The following is a 27,500-nucleotide window of genomic DNA, read 5'->3' as shown; positions in this document are numbered from 1 at the left end:
TAAAGAGAGATGCTGCGTTCAGCTTGATGGAGTTGTATTTAACAAGACTTTTAAGGGAAGCTTTGCTTGTAAGTTTTTTTTTTTTTTTTTTTTAGGTTGTTGACCTGCGGCCAAAGCTAGTTATTAAGATGAGCAGAGATGCACAGAAAAATTTTTGGTTTATGCATTATTCAATGAAAGGGCATGAATAATAATAATAATAATAATAATGATAATACTATTACGTATTTTTACTTTTAAAGCATTAACCTTACATAGTTATCCTAAATCAGGAGAGCTTCATGTTCTTAACGAGAGAGAGAGAGAGAGAGAGAGAGAGAGAGAGAGAGAGCCATGGTCCTATTGTCGCGTGGCACCATCTGTTTAAAGGGTTATTTTTTCACGGTCGTTGATTAGTATCAGATATATTTATGTATCATCTTACTCTCATTATATAAGGAGATGGACCAGAGATAACATGAAAACCAGATGATGTCGAAGTACTGTAATCTGGTCTAGTTAACTGTGCTTATATAAATCACAATTATATCTTGGGAACTCGAGGTTTATCATGTCTTTGGGAAGACTGTTTCTATCAATTTTTTTTTTTCTTCATAAATTTTGTGGAAGTTTTAATTAACATTTTTTTTTTCATTACCTCTAGTTGTTTGTGATATTAGAAGTTCTTTTTGAGAGGTGTGTGCAATGAATTTTAAAAATTAAGAAAACTCTTCCTTTTTTTATTGAAGGAGTTTGCTGAGGAATGATTGACACATGGTCCAGTGATCCTACGTCATTGTTAGTTCATTCACCTACAATAAGCATATGGCTACTTCTCTCTAGCAACAATATTTGTGTATGAAGGGAAGTCCTCCTTCTCGAATCTCTTTTGCCTTTATTTATAAGGACTCAGTGACTTTTTTTTCACTCTGGCCCAATTTGTTTTTGGCTCTTATTAAGAACCCTATGTCTTTTCATTTGGGCTGGGTTGATTCGAAAACACTGAAAACTGTCATTGTGTCAGTTTATAAGCACATCTTTCTTCAGCAACGAGTACAGTGCTTGGTCGTTATTATTTTTATTGCTGTTCTTGTTTGTTATTGTTGTTGTTATGCAAGAATTCAAAAAGAAAGGAAAGTGGCTTGACTGGCTGAGAGAATAAAAGACAAAAGTTAAATGGAAACAGATTTAAATATGAATAAAAGTATAGATCATTACAGGAGTAAAGAGCCGTTACAGAGATGACTGATTAACCAATAAATAAGTAAATAACAATTTGAAAAAGCGAATTAGATATATGAACAACAGCAGAAATAAATCATGACGTGAATACCCGACTGACGAAGAGAACACACAAAAAGAAGCCTATGAACGACAGCTCGGATTCAGCGCTCGAAACAAAAGCCCTTTTTGCGTTCACCTTGTCCCCGCTTTTCCTCCTGTTGCGTTTTCGTCATTGTTGTGGCTTTTGTTTCTCCCACCTTTTTATAGCCTCCTCCGCCTCATCGCGGGTCTCTTCTAATAGGCCTTCTCTCGACAAATTCCGGTGCACGGATTTGAACTTCCTGCGACCTATCGGTATCGTTAACGCCGTGATATATGGCTATTTGTTGTTCTCTCTCTCTCTCTCTCTCTCTCTCTCTCTCTCTCTCTCTCTCTCTCTCTCTCTTGTATGGGTATTTGTTATGCTCTCTCTCTCTCTCGTGGGTATTAGTTATGCTCTCTCTCTCTCTCTCTCTCTCTCTCTCTCTCTCTCTCTCTCTCTCTCTCTCTCTCTCGTATGGGTATTTGTTATGCTCTCCCCCTCGTGGGTATTCTCTCTCTCTCTCTCTCTCTCTCTCTCTCTCTCTCTCTCTCTCTCTCTCTCTCTCTCTCTCTCCTACCCGTTTATAGTTCACGTATTATCTTGAAACTATTTTCTAACAGCTTTAAAATTTTTGGCCAATTTTTTTCAGTGAATAGAAGGATTCTAATAAATCAAATGAATTAAAGCACAGAGACTGTAGTATTTATCTCAGATACGCGATTCGCAAAATTCGTCAGGCATTTTCCTTTTAAGTCTCATTATAAGTGCATTTTATCGATGAGTTTTCACTTTGGGTGAGAAAACCACTCGAGAATTAGGTCACTTCAGCCCGAAAATTCCCATATCGACTTCTCTCCCGCTAACTTCCTGATCAGACTTTCTGGTCACGAGTAAAGCATATTGCACTTCCAGCACTTGACAGATTCACACGGCATTCCGCTTTAATTCTTCTTTTTCTGCTTCCTCTGCTTTAATTATTCTTCTTCTTCTCCTTCCTCCGCTTTAATTCTTCTTCTTCATCTTCTTCCTCCGCTTTAATTCTTCTTCTTATTCTTCCTCGGCTTTAATTCTTCTTCTTCCTCCGCTTTAATTCTTCTTCTTCCTCCGCTTTAATTCTTCTTCTTCCTCCGCTTTAATTCTTCTTCTTCTTCTTCTTCTTCTTCCTCCTCCGCTTTAATTCTTCTTCTTCTTCTTCTTCTTTCTTCTTCTTCTTCTTCTTCTTCTTCTTCTTCTTCTTCCTCCGCTTGAATTCTTCTTCTTCTGCTTCCTCCGCGATCCATCGGGAACCCTAGGCTTCCCGAAGAGGACTTCTCACGTCATCAGCGGTGGTGGTTTCCTCCTGTCAAGAGACTGGCAGGAGCTTTTCAGCTGTGGTCTAGACTCGCATGAGCGATCTTTGCGTTTATATCTATATATATCTTTTACGTTTTTTCCTTTCTCTCTCAGGTGTTGGGAGTTTTCCATCTATCCTTATCATTTGAATATGGTCTGATGTATAAATGTTAACACTTTGACTCTCTCTCTCTCTCTCTCTCTCTCTCTCTCTCTCTCATGTCTCTCTCTCTCTTTCACTATAATATATATATATATATATATATATATATATATATATATATATATATATATATATATATATATAATACATATATCTATAAATATATATATACACAGTATATATGTATATATATATATATATATATATATATATATATATATATACTGTATATATAAAGGTGTTGGTATGTATGATTACATACCGTATTTTATTTGGTCTTAAGCTGACATAAGGTTTATCGTTATTGTTATTTTTATTATTAGTTTGCTTACGTTCATTGTTTCCCAATGTGAAATTGGAGAACATATTTCCCACAGCCAGCGACAACCAGCAATTTAATCCAACAGCTTGTGTATGTGATGATGCATTGTGCTGCTTCTGTGGACGTTGAAATTCACACATTTTCTATTTCACAGCATTGTCTTAGACGCGCTCTCTCTCTCTCTCTCTCTCTCTCTCTCTCTCTCTCTTTCTTGTACCGTGACTTACAGCCGTCATAAAAACTGAGAATTTTTCCCACACTTTTGGCCCAGCCAAAGAAAATTTCGGATTGCCTTTTTTCCCCACCTTGAAAATCATAGTTCGGTAAAGTTGTTTTTACGAAAAGCAAAGAAAGAGGCCTCTTTATTTGCTTTTCTCTGGTGGCAGTTTATTGCCAACTTGAAGGGATTCTCCTTGTACTTTTTTCCAAAATGAAGAGAGTAGGTAATGTTTATGGTGGAAAAGTACAAACTATACTACTACTCACCCCAATGCTGTTGCTGTTGCTGTTTTTGTTAGTACTACTATTAATACTAATAATAATGCCTTTCGAAAGATATGCATATTATATATATATATATATATATATATATATATATATATATATATATATATATATATATATATATATATATATATATATATATATGTGTGTGTGTGTGTGTGTGTGTGTGTGTGTGTGTATGTATATTGGATCATTATTATTAAAACATATGAGAGAACATCGAGATATCTGGCTCTTGCATAAAGCTGTTTTTGCAGTGGGACCTCACAGCTCGGGAAACGAGGACCAGAACTGTCGTTGTGAGGGGTAACTATAGGAACTATTGCGAATTTTGGGGTTCCTTAGAGCCTGGTACGGGGTCATTGTTGGGGAAGAGGAGTGGGAAGAGCTCGTGGGGAAGGGTAGGGGAGGCCCGAGGACGGGAGGAGCACTCTGGAAGGGTCTGGGACCTAGGGGAAACGTAGGGGAGAAGTGGGGGTTTGACAGCATAGTAGAAAGGTGGAGATTCCTCAAGGAATTGCTGAATGAAGTCTTCAGGAAGTCTTGGAGGTTCGTTTGGGGAAGGAATTTTAGGGGAAGTCCTCAGGGAATGGGGAATACGGGGATTAAGGGAACGGGTGGGACCCATTGTGATAGGGGAAGGTCCCCTCTTGATACGCTCCTTAGGGATGGGGCCGCCTTTTCAGGGGCCTTTTCACGGGCCTTTTCAGAGGCCTTTTCCCATGCCTTTTCAGGGGCCTTTTCACGGGCCTTTTCAGAGGCCTTTTCCCATGCCTTTTCAGGGGCCTTTTCACGGGCCTTTTCAGAGGCTTTTTCACGGACCTTTTCACATTCCTTTTCAGGGGCCTTTTCACTGGCCTGTTCACATGCCTTTTCACGGGCCTTTTCACATGCCTTTTACGGGCCTTTTCACATGCCTTTTCACGGGCCTTTTCACATGCCTTTTACGGGCTTTTTCACATGCCTTTTCACGGGCCTTTTCACATGCCTTTTACGGGCCTTTTCACATGCCTTTTCACGGAATTTTCACGTTTTCACGGGCCTTTTCAGGGGCCTTTTCACGGGCCTTTTCACGGAATTTTCATGCCTTTTCACGGGCCTTTTCCTTTTCACATGCCTTTTCAGGGCCTTTTCACATGCCTTTTCAGGGGCCTTTTCACGGGCCTTTTCACATGCCTTTTCACGGGCCTTTTCACATGCCTTTTCACGGGCCTTTTCACGGGCCTTTTCACATGCCTTTTCACGGGAATTTTCACATGCCTTTTCCCGGGCCTTTTCACATGCCTTTTCACGGGCCGTTTCACATGCCTTTTCACGGGAATTTTCACATGCCTTTTCACGGGCCTTTTCACGGGCTACTGTTGGAAAACTACTCTGTCGGATGAAAGGAACTTAACGGTATAGGGGTCTTTGTCGTCCTACATGGCTATCATTATTTCGGGTAATTTCTCTCGGCCCCCACCCCACCCCGTTACCCACCTCTACACCCCCACCTCCCACCCGTGTTGAATATGCGTCATTCATTCATTCATTTTACGGCGAATGTAGGTCTCCGGGAGCATTATGGTCGTTATTATTATTGCCCTCTTATGGGCAGCCATTTTGGAGTTGATCTAGTGCAGTGAGACGGGAAATTTGGCCAAGTAGGTGATGGAAAGTTTTCTTTTTTGTATTTTCGACGACCAGCAATTTGTCTCTTTTCTACTTCCCTTCCTTTATTGTCATTTTGTCTTCTTTGTCCTTTGAACTCGTTCGTCTTGTGTGGTCGCTCGGTTGCAACCTTAGAACTGCCTCCTTCGTTTTAGTCACATTTGTTGAGTAGGGGATTATCGTCTGAATTTAATGGCAGACATTTTTTTTCAGCTTGTAATAATTATTATTCTTTTAGCCTTCGTCTGTTTTTAATTCGTATAGTGTTTTTGATAATAATAATGATGTTGTAATAATTGGAAACGAATTGGCATTCGTTACCTCAGACCAGTTTGCATTAAGTGGTTTTATTTTATTTTCACGATTTAATACGTATCTTTGTCCACTTTCACTATTTTCACGCACCATTAAAATGACTGTAGAAGTCCCATCCTACAAACGAGATACGATTATGCAATAAATTCAGAACTCCGCATTACATGAGATTCAGAAAGCAGAAGAAAGAGCACGTTCCAAAAAGCGGGTTTATTACCTGGATTAAGTGCGGTGCGTTTGAGCCACGCCCAAAAATTTAGCGGCGGTGAGTTGGGTAAAGAAAGGATTAACCGTGATGTACTGGCTGGCTGATTACACCGAGAGGCGAGCTTGTTAAGTCCTATTGGTCAATTAGTTTGCAAGCTCAGGAAGAACAATGGGTTGCCCCGGGTAATCTGATGGGTAATTTGTTGAAATTACGAAAGAATAAGAAGTAGAAGAAGAAGAAGAAGAAGAAGAGAATTATTTGCTTGTTTTTCACGCAAGCCGTGTGGCCCGTTAGAGTGATTTGGCTGTCACTGATTTTTGCGTGTGCGTACATGCGTTATTTTATGTATGAAAGAGGACGTACAGGCATATGCTTGTATTTTTTTTTAAAGGGGTCTGACATGGGATAGCTCTAGGGCAGAACGAAACTGTGGTCGTTGTGTATACGTGTATATGTATATATATATATATGTATATATATATATATATATATATATATATATATATATATATATATATATATATATATATATATATATATATATATATATATATATATATATATATATATATATATATATATATATATATATGGCATTTGCCTTTATATATAAATTCATCACGTTCCATATCTTTGTGATTCAGTTAGACATTATACATATATATGTAGTTATATATATATATATATATATATATATATATATATATATATATATATATATATATATATATGTATATATATATATAAAATGTTTGTGTGTGTTTGTGTATGTGTGTGTGTGTGTGTATGTGTATTGTCTTTAAGTTAATTTTGTATTGTTTATAGATAGCGCCTTGTTTAATTTCTGTCTTACCTCTTTCCGCAGTAATAATGGATCCATCATCTTTTAGAGCAACGACTTGGCTAATGATAGTTCTTTATCGAGGAAGAAAATAAATGGATATTAAAAAGGTTTTGCTATTTTAAGTAAATTCAGCTTAAGTAAAAGTCTAAACCACCGCTGTCGTAAGAAGATAAAGAAAATATGCGCAGTCAGCTGTTTCCCCTCATTACCGCGCAATTTTATTTCTTGCTGTTTTATAGTGTTATTCAGCGTAATACTTTCTCTTCAAGATGATTCGTATCCTCGACACAGTCTTTGGTCCTTTTTCTTGCTTTCCAGAGTTCTGGGCTAACTGAGGGCACAAGGATATTTTGTCATTTCTTCAGTAAGTTGAGAAATATAATTTCATGATGCCAATCTAAAAAATTAATATATTTCATTTGAATATTTTACGACGCATAATAATAATAATAATAATAATAATAATAATAATAATAATTATTATTATTATTATTATTATTATTATTATTATTATTATTATTATTATTATTATTATTATTATTATTATTATAGGAAAAATGCTTTGCTGTAACGCTAATATTTAAGGGGGAAATTGAACCTGCAAACGTCTTTTTGTAATGTATTTTGGACTCAAACATCTGCAGTGCATTATAGTCACACGACTCTTAATTCAATTTCTTTACTGATATTATTACTATTAAGCATCTTTACCTGTCGTCTTAGTAATCAATTCACCTGCGTCATTCATAACTGTCAGGTGTTTTCCTTAAATTTAACCCCCTCACAGGCCGGTATCGTGATTTCCAAAAGGAAGCTAAATTTAAGTTTGACCTTTCGCAAAGTTAATTACTTCTTACTCGTTATCTGCAGAAGGAAGGTTAATTAAAGGTCATTATGCGGGAACTTCCTACTTCGTGATATACGTAAATAGATGTATTATTGTTATTTGGGTTTTTCCATTTATTAGACGTCACGGAAGCTCAGTTGGTTGCGAGATTTTACTGAAGTCTGGATGTACATAAAGGAAAATGTGTAAGGACAATTAAAGGGAGAAATCAGTTACCTTATAACTTCAATGTGTAATGCTGCAATACAAAAGATATCATTCAGTTGATAACCTCAGTTTTATTCCAGTTAACTAAATAATTCAATAAGGTATATTTTTGTGATAATTTACGGAAGAATCATTAATAAATAATTTCTTTTTATGACACCAGTTTACGGGAAAAAAATTTCATAAATAACTTCAGTTTTAGATGGCAAATAACGGAAATCAGTTAATCAGTCAGTGAAGTTACTTGTGTTGCCACTGTACGTCCAATTCAGTCGATGAGTAAGACATTATAAAACTGAGTGATTGGTGTATAAGAATAGGTGCCTTTTAGTCATATTTTCTGACGTAGTCGGTAGTTATATACGAGTCGGTTAATGAAAAGATGTAATATTTATTAAGATTTGGACTTGATTTATGTTGTACTGGGCTATTTGGACCAGCTCTGGAGAATAATGCATAAATTTATTTTCGGCACTGAGAGAGAGAGAGAGAGAGAGAGAGAGAGAGAGAGAGAGAGAGAGAGAGAGAGAGAGAAAATGATAACTTCGATGATTTTTTTATTCTAAATTCTTTTTTGCTGATATAATTATTTATTTGAATGTTTATCCGGATTAATAATTACTCACGTAAAATTTAAAAACAGCAGAAGTAAAAAAAACAGAAAATGTCGTTTCTAAATCTGCAGCCATCAGGGATCTTCGACGAATACGCCGTTGCATAACAATTGATGGCAGTCAAGTGTTGATTGACCACGCACGCTCTGTTAATTAGGAATGCAGGAACATGAGGACGGCCTTGTTTTCAAATTGCCTTAATTGGCCTAATTGCTAAGGAACAGAATTAAAGGTTTCGAGGGAGCTTTCTCTCCTTTTGCAAGGGGTTGCTGGGCGCTGGTTATGATTATGCTTAGGTATGTGCATATATATATTTGTCCTGGGAAAGTTTGGCTATGCGCAGTTATTTTAATGAATTCAGAGCATTTTTTGGTAAATTAGAGTAAATATCATGAGGTTGACCTTTATTGTCTGCTTAACTTGTATACACACACAGTATATATATGTATGTATGTGTATATATATATATATATATATATATATATATATATATATATATATATATATATATATATATATATATTGTGTGTAATTATTTTGTCAATTTCACCCTCTACATTTATGTATTCAAATATTATGTCACAATTAACCCTTTAATGTGAATTATATGTGAAAGCGCTTCTATTCTGTATATGTATACTATATATACAGTATATATATATGTTATATATATATACAGTATATATATGTATATATATAAAGGAAATTATGGTATTTACACGCCAAAGAAGCCATCACGATGAGATGCACCACGTTACGTATTCCTCATACTTAAACTACTAATTATAGCAAGATTACGCCTCATTAAGGTAAAAGTGAAACTCAGTTTCACCTGGTGCCGTAATTGGCAAGAGGAGGATCAGGAGAGGTCGCACGCCTGCGAGCAAATCGTCTTCACCGTCATCATTATCAACACAGTGTGTTCGCCATACATTGAGTCTTCTTCCTTTTTTCTGCTCCGAGAGACTTGGTCATCGTCCCAGATCGCTCGCTTGGGCGACTCGCAGACCTAGTTGTTGACGGAAGGATGAAGTCGTTGTAGGTTGTCTGCTGGTGGCTGCATTTAGGGGCTGGGAGTTAATGGTAGGAGTATTTATAGGATGTACACATAGGGATTAGTTGTAGAAATGGTTATACTTTTTTCTTTTTGGTGGAATTATTTTTAGTGTCAAGTTTTTTTTCGTGTGTGGAAAGGGGAAGTAGTTGGAAGACTGGTTGTCGGATTTTCGTAGTTGAAACTAGCTGTAGAAGACATCGTGGGTTGTTTTTCGATGGGGGGAGTGCTAGAAAATTGGAGAAATAGTTTTTTTTTTTTTTTTTTTGAGAGAGAGAGATGCAGAATTGTTCAGTTTTTTTATTTGTTTTTTTCAGGGAGAAGAGAAGAGGAAGAAGTTGACGTTGAAAGTTATAGGTTTTTGCTTTTGGGGGAGAACATTTTTTCATGGGTTTTTATCCGTAACAGTTCCGACGCGTAATTGAACGTTGGTTTTGTTCATATGCGTAAGCATATTCACACACACACACGCAAACGTGTATATGTGTATGGTATATATATATATATTATATATATAAATATACACACACAAACATTCATACATACAGATCGTCGGGATACAGATAAAATGTGTATTTTGTTGTATGTGTATCTATATGCGTTTATCATATCTCATTACGTTTGTACGTTCCTGTACAAACGTAATGAGATATTCAGTGGGTGGTTACCCCATACATTACACGCAATAGAAAGAGAGAGTGGGAGAGATGAAATAATGTGAGGAAGGTGCGTTATTTTAATTTGTTTTAATTATTTGTGTCCCTTCCCCCTTTTACGTGTCTTTTTTTTTTTTTTTTACATTGAGAGTCTTGGTCACAAACGGACCCGAAAATCAGTTACCAAAAGGAGAATGTTCGGTTATTGTTATAATCGACGTTCCTTTTGGGACGTGAGTTTGTACCTCGAAGGTACGAAGAGGTCTCCGGCTGGGTAGAGACAAGGTAGAGAGGCACTCGTCGTAAATACCGAGTCATTGTGCAAACCCTTACGAACAATGGCCAGCTGAGAATTGTTCGCTAGGAGGAGCTTTGCAGACAGACATGTTGCTGTGATCACAGAGTCTGACTGGCTCGTCTGCTTGCTATTAGGGAGCTTTGTCACTTCCAGGAAGAGTGCAGAAAGAGAGAGAGAGAGAGAGAGAGAGAGAGAGAGAGAGAGAGAGAGAGAGAGAGAAAAAAATTCAGCTCGTTTGATTCTTTTGGTAAGCAAGAGAGGGTGGCGAAACTAAAGAAGAAATTTAATAGGATTTATGCACACATATATAACATGTATATATATGTGCTAGTGAGTGTGTGTGTGTGTGTGTGTGAGAGAGAGAGAGAGAGAGTGTGTGTGTGTGGTGGGGGCGGGGGCGGTAGGAGCGGTTGGCCAATGGATCAACTAATGGGGGAGATTTCTGCATAAGTTAATTCTCAGTTCCACAGATAAAGTGTCCATTATCCCATTCCTTTTCCAAGAAACCATCTTTCTAAGATATTATCGGATTTAGGCTGTTGTAGTTTTTATTTTCTCTTCCATGCTATTTTGAATGCTTTCATAAACAGCAATATTGGCACTTAGGGCTTTTAGTGGGCAAGCCGATGATGATCTTGTAATTTTCTCCATCTTATTTATTATTTATTAAATCATTTCGTATACAGAATTCAGTGTAAGGTATTTTTTCTGCTCATGTTTGCAAAAATTTAGCTGAAAAGACATTTTAGCATAAATCCTTCACACAATATTTCGTGTGAAACATTTGACTGTGAGTTATTCGGTATGGAAAGAATGCCATATTTTTTCATTTTATTTTTGACAGGCCGTGAACATTATATGGATGATCTCATAAACATATATTTTCATATACCTACGCTAATTTTCAGCAAAGTATCGATTACAGAATTCCAAAAGAAGTTTGCCTCGTATGAAAGATTCAACTCCTCATTGTAGAGTCTACCCTGTAATGTTGATCGATATAATAGAAAACGGAGTTTCCACTGATGATTGTAGTACCAAAGAAAACTGATCTGTAACGCTGACTAATGTATTATAGCGTATCTCTCTACTTTGTGGAAAGAATGATATATTATACTGTAGTTTGGGAATTATATGTTTAATCATATTATATTTCATGCAGATAGATAGAGCTTTATTTTTTTATTTCTATCAAGTAACCTTGTTTCATGCATAATACTCTCCGTTAGTGTAAGAAAGTATTTAGTCACCCATATGTTTAGGCGTTTTCTATAGTAGGCTGTGTCAGTTCCATTTTCTTTTTGTATGTGATAGAAAATGGAAAGTCACAGAATAAAGTTATTGGTTTTCATTAAATTTTTCAATAAATACAAATATATTAAAGTACAAGTATATTTAAGTATATAGAGATGTGTAAATTCATAAATAAATGCATAACCTTATTGGTTAGCATAACTTAGTTTGAGTAACAGCAGAAAACACCGTAAGTCAAATAAAAAACCTGCCTTCGACTCCAGAAGCTCATTTTATTCATTCATGAAATGAAATATTTCAAAGTGAGTCAGAAATTATTCAGAGGCAAACGATCTTTTCCAAATGAGGAGTTTTGATAGAAGCAGGGCGCTAAATAGATTTAAATGAAATTTTTAAAAATGTAAATTTTACTTGATCTGCTCTTCGTCTCCTCAAAGGCTCCGTCGTGGACAGTCTCCATGCTTCACTGAGCAAATTGTTTTCTTGAGCTTGCCACTCCTGTGTGCGCTCGGACGCCCGCATGTACGCATTCAAATCTTCTCCGTGTTTGCGCTCTCGTGGCGCTTGTTGACATGACGGTCGCTGATTCGGTAAATACTTGATAAGCAGTTTATTATGTGACGTTTTGCATGCTAGGCACAGAGAAAGTGTGTCGGTTGTTAGACAGAGTGAAATTGATAGGATGTAAATTTGATGACGACGAATCTCATGTTGTGGACCTATGTTTGGGATTTCAGTATACATATATGCAGACTTTTTTGCATGTATGTATACATACAGTTCTGAAAGTTCTTAAAAGTACATATAATATATATATATATATATATATATATATATATATATAGCCTATATATATAAATAAGATATACATATATATATTATACATATATGTATGTGTACATAATTTACGTATTCTCAAAGGCGCATACTACCTTTTATCACAAAAAATAAAACATTATTATATCTGTTATTTAAAATGAATTTTATTTTTTACGAAAATAAAACTGCTAGCACTTAAGAACTGGTCTAAAAACACCAAGATATTGTTACTTCCATTTACATAAACATATCTGTTTCTGTTCATGCGCGCGCACACACACACACACACCTATATATGCATACAAACAGAGATGTGGGTTAAAAGTGACTCTAAGAACTTTAAACAAGAAGTGGTTTAATTCATTTCGTCGTAAGAGGCTATTAAAAGGATTTTAGGTTTGTTTTTAAACTCGAGTTATTGAAAATTATCGACAGAATTTTTTCTAATTTATATAAGAAACTCGGTAATATTTTGCAATGATTCAAACCAAGTGTCCAGATCCAGGATCATGGATCCAGATCCAGCTGATTCAGGATGGAAGAAATTCCAGTGACTGATATTCAAATCAAGTGGCATGGATCATAATCCAGCGGAAAAGGATCCTAATTCGTGTCCAAGACCAAGATATAGATCCAGCGACACATTACAGAGTGTCCCCCAGCTGAGATCGAGATCTGGCGGCATTGAAAATTGCACGTCACCTGGCCTTAAATTTGCACGTACAAGATGTTGCATTCTGTAATGAGACATAATGCGTACAGTCTCCTTATTGCCCTAAATTTTTGTAGCACGCACCTTCTCTTCCCCACCCTTAGTAGCTGTCCCCTCCCCACCTTTCCCCGACACACATACACACACACACGCACACGCACACATACAGTGGCATTCAAGGCTGCAGACGCAATTGCTAATGAATTTAACCGGACGGAATTTAGCGGAAGTGTAGGTCACCTGGATTGTCGTTTGTAAACATCAGAGAGAGAGAGAGAGAGAGAGAGAGAGAGAGAGAGAGAGAGAGAGAGAGAGAGAGAGAGAGAGAGAGAGAGAGAGAGAGAGAGAGAGAGAGAGAGTAGATACTAGACGTTCTACAATAGTAGTATCAGCAAAGACAAATCGGAATTTGTGCAATGAATCAGAAGTACATCAGTGCAAGATAGGAATTTGTGCAATGAATCAGAAGTACATCAATGCAAGAACTCAAACAGTTGAATGCTAGTATGATATAATACACTTAGGTAAAATTATTATAAAATTAGTTATAGAAATAATGGCACTATTACAGAATTATCCAGCTGTTAGCGTCCGACAGTTGGGGAAACGCGTCAACTTATCTATTGTAAGCTGATATAATTTTGGCAAAATCTAGAAATTGAATAGAACGCTTCTTAATATGACTTTTATGTTTTTCTCCTACAAAACAGTTGTTGTATTTTAGTTAGTGTGACTGACTGTATAAATAATCATTATCGCTAGTACTATTTTAGCAACGAATATCTTCAGAAATCGATATTTTTGCATAGTGGTATTGGTAAAATATTATTAGTAATTACTATCTCCCGAACATTTTTATTTAAGGGACGAATTCCGAGTGGTCAAAATGTCTTAAAACTTTGCTAACGATCAGCTTTATCTGTTTTTTTTTTTAGAAATGTTTTATGATAAGAATAAATTCGAAGATTTCAAGTTATGATAGAATACTACTGACAAACAATTTCTTTTTTTATATATAGTTTAGGATAAATTCAAAGTGGTCAGTTGTGGTCAGATGGTAAATGACGGTGTTGAATTCCTTCGGGTCGTAATAGGTTAACGTAATCTTGATTAAACAATGCGGTGAGATGAGTGTAATAAAGTGGATTTGATCGTAAATGTCGCAAGCCTTAATAACATTGGTTGTTTATGGTTTTCGGTTAAGAACGTATATCCCCCTACCATTACCGTTAGCATGTTTAATGACAAGTGTAGTGACATCGACAGTTACTGCAATAGTAGTAATGTAATAAAGACACTTTTGTAAACCTTAAATGTCTCCAATAAAACGATCGTTTATGGACTTAAATGTTTGAACTGTTCACATTCCACAGGGAGTGTATGGGGTCACAGGCGTTGAAGTGTAAGGAGAACGTATGAGAAAAATGAATGGCTGCGAGTTTTGTCTAAAGAACTGACTTGTGTAATACACGTCTCGATCGAAAGAACCTGAAGGTCTGTCTTGAGGCATGGTTGAAGTAGCTGTAATTGAATCATTTATCTTTCAAATCCATTTCCCGGATTTTTTCAGGTTGCTGGTGCAAAATACAAGGTCACTTCGAGTTCCTGAATAAAATAGAGAAACGTTCTCTCTCTCTCTCTCTCTCTCTCTCTCTCTCTCTCTCTCTCTCTCTCTCTCTCTCTCTCTCTCTCTCTGAAAAGAATTACACTGATAAATGAAAAGATGGGTAGATTTTATAATGCTGATAAATTTTATATGAAAGATATATTTCTTTATTTTTATGGGTAGATTTTATAATGCATGCATATATATATATATATATATATATATATATATATATATATATATATATATATATATATATAATAATCATCAATTTGCAGCGTAAATAATCTATTGTATATCCTTCTCCTGTTTTTTTATGTAATTAATTTATTATCATGAGAATGTTTTCAATTTAGCTCTAGCTGGATGCAACAAACTTTCTGGTATCAAATTAAGTAATTCATCTTTTCAGTTCCATCCCATCAAAAGGTTTTCAGTTTTTGCTTTCTACAATATCCCGTCGAATGGTCCATTTCTAACTTTCAGGGTAGAATGACACTAACGCTCCCACTTCCCTGTCTTGTAGGGGGTGGGATCAATTTAGCCCTTTAGGCGCCCCCCCCCCTCTCTGTTTTTTCCGGGGAGGTGGGCGACAGGCCATAAATCGCCTCAGGTAATAGAGAAGTTGTCATAAAATGACGCATTTGGGTTATGTAGCAGCGTTTACTACAAGAAAAGTAAGTGGGGGTAAGAGGTGCTGTTTTTTTTTTTTTTTTTTTTTTTTTTTAGGTTTGGTCGTTTCGTGGGACATTCACCGTACCTGGCAGTTGCGTAAGAGTTTGATTTTATTGGTTTATGTTTTCGCGTATCATCGCAGCTCTGTTGTATGTTTATGTGAGAGAGAGAGAGAGAGAGAGAGAGAGAGAGAGAGAGAGAGAGGGGGTGGGTGGTGGGGGAGGGAGAAACACCATGAACTACTCTCTTACATTTTCCAAATAAATTACTAAAAAACTTGATAACGAGAGAGAGAGAGAGAGAGAGAGAGAGAGAGAGAGAGAGAGAGAGAGAGAGAGAGAGAGAGAGGGGAGAGGAAGGAGAAACACCATACACTACTCCCTTACATTTTCCAAATAAATTACAAGAAAACTTAATAACGAGAGAGAGAGAGAGAGAGAGAGAGAGAGAGAGAGAGAGAGAGAGAGAGAGAGAGAGAGAGAGAGGGTGGGGAAGGGAGGAACACCACATACTACTCTTACATTTTCCAAATAAAGTACAAGAAAAACTTGATAACGGTCCACGAACGCTAAAATTAATTGCATAAAAAATATCACACATTTTCAGTAGAGCTGTCTGTCTGTCTGTCTGTGTTGTCTGTCTGTCTGTCTGTCTGTCTGTCTGTCTGTCGTGATCTCTTCGGGGAAGAATGACACGTCTCAAGTCGACAGGGTCTGTTTAACCTTCCCTTTTCGAGGGGTTAATTTCCCTCGTCGATGCCCGTAGCGAAGTCGTGAGATGGGAGTAGGCGTCGTTTGAACGTCTTGTTTAACTCGTAAAACATTCTTTATTTGTGTTTGTTTGTCTTTGAGTGATTTTTGTTTGTTCGGTAGTGATATTTAGCACGAATGCATTGAAGCCTTGTGGATCCTTCTGGTGTTAGAGGCTGTATGTTAATAATGAAATTGTATGTTCATCTGAATAAGTCTTCATGAGATGTTTGTGTCATTATTACCGATAGTTTTTTTTTTATTTCTTCTGGCTTGGTCTCCGAAAAGGACTTCAGATTCTGTCATACTTAGATTAGAAAAGTTTATTGGTTTAGTGATTGTATTATTTTGTTGTTTGTATGCTATTTTATGTTACTAATTCTGATTTTTTGTTAAACGTTTCTTCTTGCAGCTCTCTTATTGTAACTTCAGAATTCTGAAATATTTAGTAATTATTTTCATAAGTTTTTGTTTCTTTTATGTCATTTATTAATTTCCGTCATCATCTTCCCGTAGCATTTATTATGTCTTGAAATATTTTTGGTGATGTCTTAACTGTTCCGGTATCGATAACCATAATAATTGCGACGCCATTTTGTAATGCTGAACCACTTCACTTATCCAGTTAGTTTATGTGATGCATTTAATTTTCCTTTTGATTGCCTCTGAAAACTTTTTTGACGTGAAATTAATTATACTAGTATACATCATAAACTTTTCTTATTTTCGGCGCTTGTCACTTCAGAATCTAATACAGTTCAGTATGTAATCGTTTCGGTGTGACAGGTAAAAATTCATTTTGAAAATGTCATCAGCAGTTGGTGGCGAAAGTTCTTATCATGTAATATGAGCCAAGCAACAGTCGACACGTTTCATTTGTCATAGTGTGGTTTCCATTCTTTGGATTCCTCGTAGGCGGGCAGTGCCGACAGTGTCATGTGGTGCACTGTAGGCATTACTTAAGGTTCTTTGCAACGTGCCTTCTGCCCCTAGCTGCAACCCCTTTCGTTCCTTTAACTGTACCTCCTTTCATATTCTCTTTCTTCCATCTTACTCTCCACCCTCTCCTAACAATTGATTCATAGTGCAGCTGCGAGGTTTTCCTCCTGTTACACCTTTCAAACCTTTTACTGTCAATTTCCGTTTCAGCCATGAATGAACTCATAGGCCCCAGTGCTTGGCCTTTGCCCTAAATTCTATATTCAATTCAATTTGTTCTTTGGAATACTTCTCTGAAGATTTCATCTTCTAATAATTGTTATTTTTTTCATTAAATTTTCTAAAATTAGTTTGATTTTTCCCATTTCAGTGTGACTGCAAGTTCGCTCTCTGTAGGACTGATTGATTGGTGTTAACAGTCTTGCGATACAATTTTGCCCTCGCATGTCTGTTATGAAATCACAACTCCATAGATCACAATGCATTTGGAAACTCGAAACATTTGTCTAGTGGTAACTTAGATTAATTGGGAAGCATAGAGGGAAGGGGAAAGTTCCATATCCCGAACGTGATCGGTATAAAGTACGGACAAAGCCGGATGGTTGACTCCTGGTTCAGTTAGTGCGTTGAGAACAAGACTGGAACATTTCACTTCGGAAAACATTTGGTTGCTAAAGACGCCGGGAAAAAGTAATTAACTCTTGTTCTTCGACGTCAATCACTGTTATTAACCGTGAGAAAGAGTGCTAAGATTAAGAACGTCACTAACCGTTCCCTGTCAATAACCTGCCATTACCTGTTAGTGTATGTGGAGCTGTGGCAATATTAAGTTGCGGTGTTTTTTGATCGGCTTTGATTTAATTGGGGGAAAGCTTACGAGCCTGGGTACTTCACACGTGTCTGTTACTGGACAGATCGACGATTGTTTTCATGACTGGCTGGTCGCTTTTTTTTTTTTTCTTACTAGGTCGTTTATTTATTGATCGGTTTAGGTTTCCTGTCAATCGGTATGTGTAATTTGAATTTGGGTATATATATTATATATATTTGTATATGTATATATAATATAATATATATATATATATATATATATATATATATATATATATATATATATATATATATATATATATATATATATATATATATATATAATAATTGTCCGTATGTGAACTGTTTAATGTAAAATTACATTAGTTTTTAAACTGACTGAATTTTTGTGCAACAAAATATTCCAGTTTATCTTACTGGCTTTATTTGAGCCGGACGAAGAGAGATTATCTCGATTCTAATGAAGTCTGAGCTCCTCAAATATAAGATAATCATGATCATTCAGTTGATTTGTTTAGTAGATATGAATCTTTCTAATATTGTTATAGATTTTTTTTTAGTTTAGGCTGTTTAACTGAACTAGTTTATGGTTAATCACTCTTGATTTCTACTGAACTTTCAAGCTTTCTCTCATTGGCCCTTTTGTGGGATTCAAGTAATATTCTGTCTTAGTAATATTCTGTCTTGTTTTTATTTCGGCGTTAAATATTTGAATGTTTTAAGCTATAACGTGGATGTAAGTCACACCAAAGCCCAGAGAAAGTCGCCCGAAAAAAAAAAAAAACAATGAAAGAAAAAATCCGAAAGTTCGGAATCGCCTTCGTCAGTAGCACGTGTTGTGCTGTGCTTCGGGTTCGGTTTTGCTTCCGCCTTTTGCATAATTTCCCTTCCTTTCGAAGTTATTGGTGTCAGGAGAGAGAGAGAGAGAGAGAGAGAGAGAGAGAGAGAGAGAGAGAGAGAGAGAGAGATTAGGAAGGAGCTGAAGGAAAAGGGAGAAAAAGTTGCTTTTGCCTCTGGAACGGTTTTAGTTTTGTTTGTTTTTTGAGCACGGGCAGTGAGAGAGAGAGAGAGAGAGAGAGAGAGAGAGAGAGAGAGAGAGAGAGATTAGGAAGGAGCTGGAGGAAAAGGAGAAAAAGTTGCTTTTGCCTCTGGAACGGTTTTAGTTTTGTTTGTTTTTTTGAGCACGGGCAGTGAGAGAGAGAGAGAGAGAGAGAGAGAGAGAGAGAGAGAGAGAGAGAGAGAGAGAGAGAGAGAGATTAGGAAGGAGCTGGAGGAAAAGGAGAAAAGTTGCTTTTGCCTCTGGAACGGTTTTAGTTTTGTTTGTTTTTTGAGCACGGGCAGTGAGAGAGAGAGAGAGAGAGAGAGAGAGAGAGAGAGAGAGAGAGAGAGAGAGAGAGAGAGAGAGAGAGAGAGAGATTAGAAGGAGGGAGGAAAAGGGAGAAAAAGTTGCTTTTGCCTCTGGAACGGTTTTAGTTTTGTTTGTTTTTGAGCACGGACAGTGAGAGAGAGAGAGAGAGAGAGAGAGAGAGAGAGAGAGAGAGAGAGAGAGAGAGAGATATTAGGAAGGAGCTTTGCTTTCGCCTCTGGAAGGGTTTTAGTTTTGTTTGCTTTTTCCTATTTCCCCCAGGGATCGTATACGAAAGTACTTTCTCTTTTGGGGTATTTTCAGAGAGGGTCTCTCTCTCTCTCTCTCTCTCTCTCTCTCTCTCTCTCTTTTTTTCCCAGTACCCTTGGGAATAATTTTACGATAAATGAATGATGTAAATGGCTTTTTTTTTTATATATTCCGTTAGCTGAAGTTTTTTGTTTTCATTTGTTTGTTGATTTGCATATCTTAGGTAGTGTATTGCTTAGTGTGTATTTTGCCATATTCCATTATGTCCCTTCTTTACTTCGCCTTCTTTTTATTATATGAAAGATTTTTATTAACTTGATTGCCTTTCTGGCCTGTTACAAATGAGTGTTTCCACGTGGTAATAATAATAATAATAATAATAATAATAATAATAATAATAATAATAATAATAATAATAATACAGGTTTTGTTAAACAAAATGGCAGTTTCAACAGCATTTATTTTATATAGTAAACGCTCAATTTGTCTTACCAATTGTTTTTCTTGCGCTGGAATGGTTGCAGGCAATTGACCAATATTCATATCCGAATTGAGCGTTTACTATATAAAATAAATGCTGTTGAAACTGCCATTTTGTTTAACAAAACCTGTATTAAAGAAGGTCTTTCCTAATAATAATAATAATTTTCCTAATAATAATAATAATAATAATAATAATAATAATATAATAATAATAATAATAATAATAATAATAATAATAATAATAATAATAATTTCTGAGAAATATTGCTGTTGTTGTAGTAGATACTGTATTTTTGTCACAGAAGAACTACAAACCTTTCTAAAGAGTTTGAAGACCAGAGTCCAAATTTGACTTGGTAATTTGGTCATAAATACAAGGCAAACACCCAGACACAAGAAGGTAGTTGCATGGAAGTCAATATTAAGAACGCAGTGTTGTATTTCAAGGCATTGTTTATTTTGTAACTAACAGAACATTTTTTATTCTTTTAAAGCACATGCAATGCATAACGGATGTTTTATTTTTTTACAAATACCGTGTATCCTTTCACATGCATTATATACTGCGTCCGTATACATACTCTTAAATTTGTACATTGTTTAAGTGCGATATTCTTCCTTCTTCATATCTGATTCTAGCCACACATTAATATAGTACATCAGTGAGGAAATCTAAATTCTAGCGGTTTGCTTTCCTCAATTATTTCACTACCCATATAAAGTGCTCCTCCCTCCACACCACTCAATAAATAATTATTGAGAGATTTACCAAACACCCAACAAAGAAAATTCCTTTTTATTTCCTTTTTTTTTTATTTTAATCAATCAACCACCCTCATTTCTCTTGTGATCGCAGAGGGAGAAACTTCTGGCTGTTCTCAACAAGTGAATGTGCGTGAGAGTTATCTTATTGTTTTATGATTGATGCAATTGATGGGTTCGCTGTCCAGAGTGTCGTTTGAAGATATTTACTGCAAGTTGTATCATTTATTCTTTCCAAATACATATCTTTATGGAATACATATCTATATATATATATATATATATATATATATATATATATATATATATATATATATATATATATATATATATATATATATATATATATTTCCATAAAGAATTGGTTGGAAGAAAATTATACAACTTACAATATATGTCTACAAACAACATTTTGGACATATATATATATATATATGAATTTATATCTGTATGTATATAATGTGTGTTTGTGTGTGTGTGTATGTGAGAGAGAGAGAGAGAGAGAGAGAGCATAAATCGGCGCTACGGAAAAGAAATTATTTTTAGTATCCAGCAGAATTCTTGCCTAAAGTTCCATATGAACTGTTCCTTTTTAAGCAACGCTCATGGGATATCTACTTACTGGGCACCCAGTACTTTCATTTGATCTTGAAGGTACGGATTTGTCTAGATACGCTCAGTGACGCAACATCCGGTCGATTGACATTTTAATCTTTTCTTTTATTCTTCGGTCCCATTTACTTTGTGTGTGTGTGTATATATATATATATATATATATATATATATATATATATATATATATATATATATATATATATATATATATAATGCATATATATATAATGCACCACGAGAGGAATTCGTATTTGAATAAAATTAGTTCTGACTAAGCAAGTTGGGTGAATAATAAAATTATGCACAATCATGAACGCGAGGAATATTCCCCTTAAAAATTATTACATTTATTGTATTCATTTATGTACAAATGGAAATTCAAAAGAGAATGACAGATCAGATGAGAGAATGAGCTAAGAATGGGAGATGGAAGTTTTTTTTAGTCTGTCATAACAGACAATTCGAACCGAAGACATCATCGTAATTGTGATGTTATTATAAACACTATCTGCCCTATTGAAACTTTTTTTTTTTTATCTTAGTATTGAATTACTCAGCCATGGCTCATTTTGCTGCATGAAATTGGCCATGTTGAACATATCTGATGTAACGCCAGCTTAATACACTAAATCAGTCAATCGCATCAGCTTCCTTGATGTCACTGGTCTCGTATCACATGCAAAAATCCCATTGTCGCTTTTCAGTTATTCCTTAACGGTACAGATAATCGCCTCTGTGGATGAACCGCCCTTAAGTACTTGGACCATAAGGTTCTTTTTACCACATAGACGCAAATTCTCCAAAGGAGGGTCGGTTTTCCTCATGACATAAGGAAATAAGGGTTAAAATTACACGCGTTTCTTCTTCTCTCAAGAAGAAAGCACGTATAACCCCCTTAATACACGAAAGAAATAAGGGTCACATTTCTTTCGTACCGTACTGGTCAAGACGCATCCAAAGAACCACGGCAAACTAGTCCTTATGGCCAGTAGGAAATAAGAGTCAAGTTCCCCCCTTGGCAGTTATTTGGTCAACAGCCTTCATGGGACAGCAGGTGGCTGCGCGGTTAACAATTAAGCCGGTTAATATTTCATGGCATCAGAGGACTTCCGACTTTACCTGCGGACGTTTTCAAATCGTTGTTTGCTGCGCCTCGTCTAACTGCATTTGTTTTTGGGCGGGGGCTCGTCGTTGTTTGTGTACTCTAGATGTTGTCATCGTCTGTTGTTATTAGAATTATTATCAGCTGGGAGAGTTATGTGTTGTTAGAATTATTATTAGTAGGGAGAAGTATGTCATTATTTTTGTCATCATTGCTGTCTTAGTTGCAGTAGGAGAGTTAAGATGCAACATTAGATAGAAATGTTTTTATGTAACAGGTGTTATTATTGTCATTATTACAATGATTAATAATAATAGTCACGACATTAGAAAGGAAGGATATAAATGACATTATTTGCTAATTGCATGTTTATAAAAAGAGAGTGTGTCATGAAAAAGGATCACGGTGTAAAATAATATTGAAAAAATGTCCGAAATTTAATTTCCTCTCTCTCTCTCTCTCTCTCTCTCTCTCTCTCTCTCTCTCTCTCTCTCTCTCTCTCTCTCTCTCAAGAAGTTATGGGAAGTGAATGTTCTGCAATTAGCAAGGAAGCACAGTTATTGCGTTATTGCATTCCTCTCTTTTCTTTTCTGTGTCTTCCTGATATTTCCTGTAGGTTTAATAGGAAATTGTAACTTTTGCACCATTTTTTTCTTTCGCTTTAGCGGTTTTAACTGAGCTTATTATTTTGTGACGGGCGAGTAACAGATTTTAATGCAACCATTTGTTATTATTGGTGTTATTGTTGGGGTAATTTGTTCTGCAAGTGTATGGTGAAAGTTTTCTTTATTATTATTATTATTATTATTATTATTATTATTATTATTATTATTATTATACACAGTTTTGTAAAACTATTGAAGCTAGTTTTTTTTCCAAAAGTAACGAAACAAATATTTTCCAAATAGACAGAATTCACTGTTACCAAAATATATAAAAGTTATTACAAACATACACACACACACACACACACACACACACACACACACACATATATATATATATATATATATATATATATATATATATATATATATATATATATACACATAAACACATATATATATATATACATCATGTACATAGATATACAGTATATATATATACATATGTTTATATATATATATATATATATGTATGTGTATATATATGTGTATATATGTGTGTATGAAGCTGTGCATATTTCTTTCTCTTTATTGTATTTAAAATAAACCAAATACTGGAAGGCAATCTGTTAATGCTTGTTCCTCTTCCCTTTCGACAGCAAGCCCTAAAGGCACGCCAAAGAGATGGGTCCGAGAGCCGATCCTCTAGCCCGAGGGACAGCGGTCTGGTGGTGTCCTCTGCGGGGGCGTCGGACGCCGAAGGGGACCCGCGGTCTCCGACGGGCGCCTCCTTCAAGCACTCCCTCGCCTTCTTCCAGAGGGCGGCTCACCTCATGGCCAACAACACCAGGAACTGCAGCTTGGGTGAGCGCTTGATTTTATTATTTTTAATAATGGTAATATTATCGTTATTTTTTATACTTAATTTTTAATAATGGTATTAATAATTATCATTATTATTTTTTATATTTAATGATTTTTTAATACTGGTAATAATAAGTATTTATATTATTTTTTATATTTAATTATTTTTAATAATGATTTTTAATAATTATCGATAAATATCGATTTTTTATATTGGTTTTTTAATAATGATATTAATAATTATTGTTGTTATTTTTATATTGAATGATTTTTTAATAATGGTATTAATAATTATCGTTATTTTTTATATTTAATGATTTTTTTAATAATGGTAATAATAATTATCGTTATGATTTTTTATATTAATGATTTTTTAGTAATGATAATAACAATTATCGTGTGATTTTTTTATATTTAATGATTTTTAATAATGGTACTAGTAAATATCGTTATGATTTTTTATATTTAGTGATTTTTTAATAATGGTAATAATAATTATCGTTATGATTTTTTATTTTAATGATTTTTTATATTTAATGATTTTTTAATATTGGTAATAATAATTACCGTTATGATTTTTTATGTTTAATGATTTTTAATAATGATAATAATAATTATCGTTATTATTTTTTATATTTAATGATTTTTAATAATGGTAATAATAATTATCGTTATTATTTTTAACTAGCATTTATTGTAACAGCTGATGCAGTTATCTAATGTCCGTCAGTTATTCTTACTTTTGTTTTTGTTAGTAACTATTCCACATTTCCCCGTAGGCGGGGTAGTGCCGTCATTGCACCTCATGGGGTGCACTGTAGGCATTACTTTAGGTTCTTTGCACCGAGTCTTCGGCTCCTAGCTGCAACCCCCTTTCGTTCCTTTTACTGTACCCCCTTTCATATTCTCTTTCTTCATCTTACTTTCCAACTTCCACTAACAATTGATTCATAGTGCAACTGCGAGGTTTTCCTCCTGCTACACCTTTCAAACCTCTTACTGTCAATTTCCGTTTCAGCGCTGAATGACCTCATAGGTCCCAGTGCTTGGCCGTTGGCCTAATTCTATATTCAGCTCAACATTTTAATCTTAAAATTGTCTTTAATTTTTATTCTGTGCGGTTTTAATTAGCATCATTTCTATTTCATTTTCCTTCGCTGTTTAGCAGAATTACTGTAGTCGTTGTTTTTATTCACTTAATTCCAGTTTTTGTTTGTTTGTTTGTTTTGTTTATTTGTAGCTTTTGCAATGAAGTTTTTTCTCTTTGTTGTTAATTTTCCTGCGATTTGAATAGACATCGATTATGTAAGACAGTCGTGTGTATTTTTTTTTTTACATTATCGCTTTTTCGTTCATTTTTTTTATTTTTCTTTATATTCACTCATGTGTTAAGTTTATTTCCTGGATTATTTATTATTTATAACCATTTTCTATCCTATTCTTTGTTACATAAGTATTATTTATTACCCCTTTTATAGTTTAGTTTCCGTTTGTGTGTAGCAGCGTTTACATTGAACGTAATCCTAAAGTAGAATTTTAAAGCCTGAAAATTTTGAAAAAGATTATTTCGTATTTTTTCATGAAAATTATAGTTACTGATTTTTTCGTTCTTTACATTTTTTTCGTATTGTCTGATTTAGTTGATTAGAAGGAAGACAATTATTTTTTTTTTTAACGTTTCCGTTATCTTATTATCATGGTCATTATTATTACTACTGTTTTCCTGCTATTAGTTATTGTTTTGCTTCATGTGTTTATTACCGGTTTCAGTCTCACTGTTTATTTATTTTTCTTCATGTCAAAAATATTATTATTATTATTATTATTATTATTATTATTATTATTATTATTATTATTATTATTATTTTGTTGAATAAAATTGCTACATTTTGCGAATTGATTTTTTACTGAGTTTTCTCAATTCTTCTAATAATTCGCTTTTCCTGCATATCAATATTACTCAGAAATTGTCCAGTGTTCATATTTTGATGGATGAAACAGCGTATTTCTTACAGATGAAATTCTTTATTCTAAAGTATTATTATTATTATTATTATTATTATTATTGTTGTTATTATTATTATTATTATTATTATTATTATTATTATTATTATTATTAATAGCAGTAGTAGTAATAATAGTGAAACCTCTGTTGACTGTTTATCTTCCTTTGATCAATTTATTGTCATTATTGGTTTTAGCATCCGTCGCTCATTCTCCCTCAGCAGGCGCCCGCCAAAAGGAAGCCCGCCGGAGGTCCTCCCGAGGGAGCAGTTGCTACGGCAGCAGTAGCAGCGAGGCTTGGAGCGTGGCCTCGGACGACCCAGCCGCTGACCACTACGCCGGCAAGGTCATGGGAGGTGACCTTGTCTACGAGGACGACCTCGTCAATTTGGAAGATCAAGGGACTTACGAGCAGGTCCTCTTCATCAACGGTCGGCCTCAGTACCAGGATGACATCAGGTCAGTCATGGCTCTCTCTCTCTCTCTCTCTCTCTCTCTCTCTCTCTCTCTCTCTCTCTCTCTCTCTCTCTCTCTCTCTGTATATATATATATATATATATATATATATATATATATATATATATATATATATATATATATATATATATATATATATATATATATATATATATATAAATGCAGGTTGAAATGTGCAGGTAGTTCTCATCTGAAGTGTACGCTCTCTCTCTCTCTCTCTCTCTCTCTCTCTCTCTCTCTCTCTCTCTCTCTCTCTGGATCAAGATGCACAGAATGTTGTCTTGGTCTTAGTAGTGTCATAATCCTTAATATTTTTACAAAATATAAAAAGCCAAGAGTTTTCGTCCATAGCCGAATTATCCGTAAATAAATAAACGCGAGCTTTTAGAAATAATTAACGAAAATAATGAAAGAAGTTTTATTTTTCAAAATTTAGATATTATTACGAGGTCAAAAACTCTCTTGCTTATTTTGTCGTTTTAATGTACTGGAATAAAAGCGGTAAGTTGTAGTTTTTCCTTTTTAGCAAATCTGATAATCATACATTTTGAAATCCGCTTATTTCATAATGTAATACTTTGTAACTAAGAAACATTTGTTGGTTACTTTTTGGTTTTCGTTTTAAATGTATATGTATATGTATATATATATATATATATATATATATATATATATATATATATATATATATATATATATATATATATATATATATATATATATATATATATATATATATATATATATATATATATTTATTAGTTTATTTTAGGTAACCTGTAAACTTTTATTTAAATTTATTAAATTTTTATGCGTTGCTCTTGAGAGTTATTCGTAGACTGGCCCATGTTTTTAGGTGAACTTAAATCTTTTTATATTTTACCCGCACTCAGCAGGTAATACATTCCTTACTCTACCTGCTATTCTGCATTTTAAAATTATATATCTTATTTTTACCATATTTTCACCGGTAAAACCGATTATGTGACCCAACACATTTTCATCAGTCTTTGAGATCATGTCTTCTGGAAATGATGCGTTGCATGCACTCTGCTGGTCAATCAGACAGTTGGATTATCCAAGGCTGGT

The 27,500-nt window shown here is 34.8% G+C and overlaps 1 protein-coding gene across 12 annotated transcripts in view; it reads left to right on the top strand.

The window, feature by feature from the left end:
* LOC136842464 (uncharacterized) overlaps positions 1-27,500 on the top strand; it is a 764,342-nt gene that overhangs the window by 572,925 nt on the left and 163,917 nt on the right. For 9 of the 12 annotated variants that reach the window (XM_067109832.1, XM_067109829.1, XM_067109830.1 and 6 more), the window contains 2 exons: positions 23,726-23,930; positions 26,156-26,393. In XM_067109832.1, coding sequence (XP_066965933.1) covers positions 23,726-23,930; positions 26,156-26,393 — 443 coding nt within the window. The remainder of the gene's footprint in view (positions 1-23,725; positions 23,931-26,155; positions 26,394-27,500) is intronic. The other 3 variants (XM_067109831.1, XM_067109826.1, XM_067109835.1) reach the window with 1 other exon arrangement.

This window comes from Macrobrachium rosenbergii, chromosome 10, assembly GCF_040412425.1.
Source record: "Macrobrachium rosenbergii isolate ZJJX-2024 chromosome 10, ASM4041242v1, whole genome shotgun sequence".
Lineage (NCBI taxonomy): Eukaryota > Metazoa > Arthropoda > Malacostraca > Decapoda > Palaemonidae > Macrobrachium > Macrobrachium rosenbergii.
The sequence above is the reverse complement of the archived record's forward strand: the minus strand, read 5'-3'. Positions and strand labels throughout refer to the sequence as shown.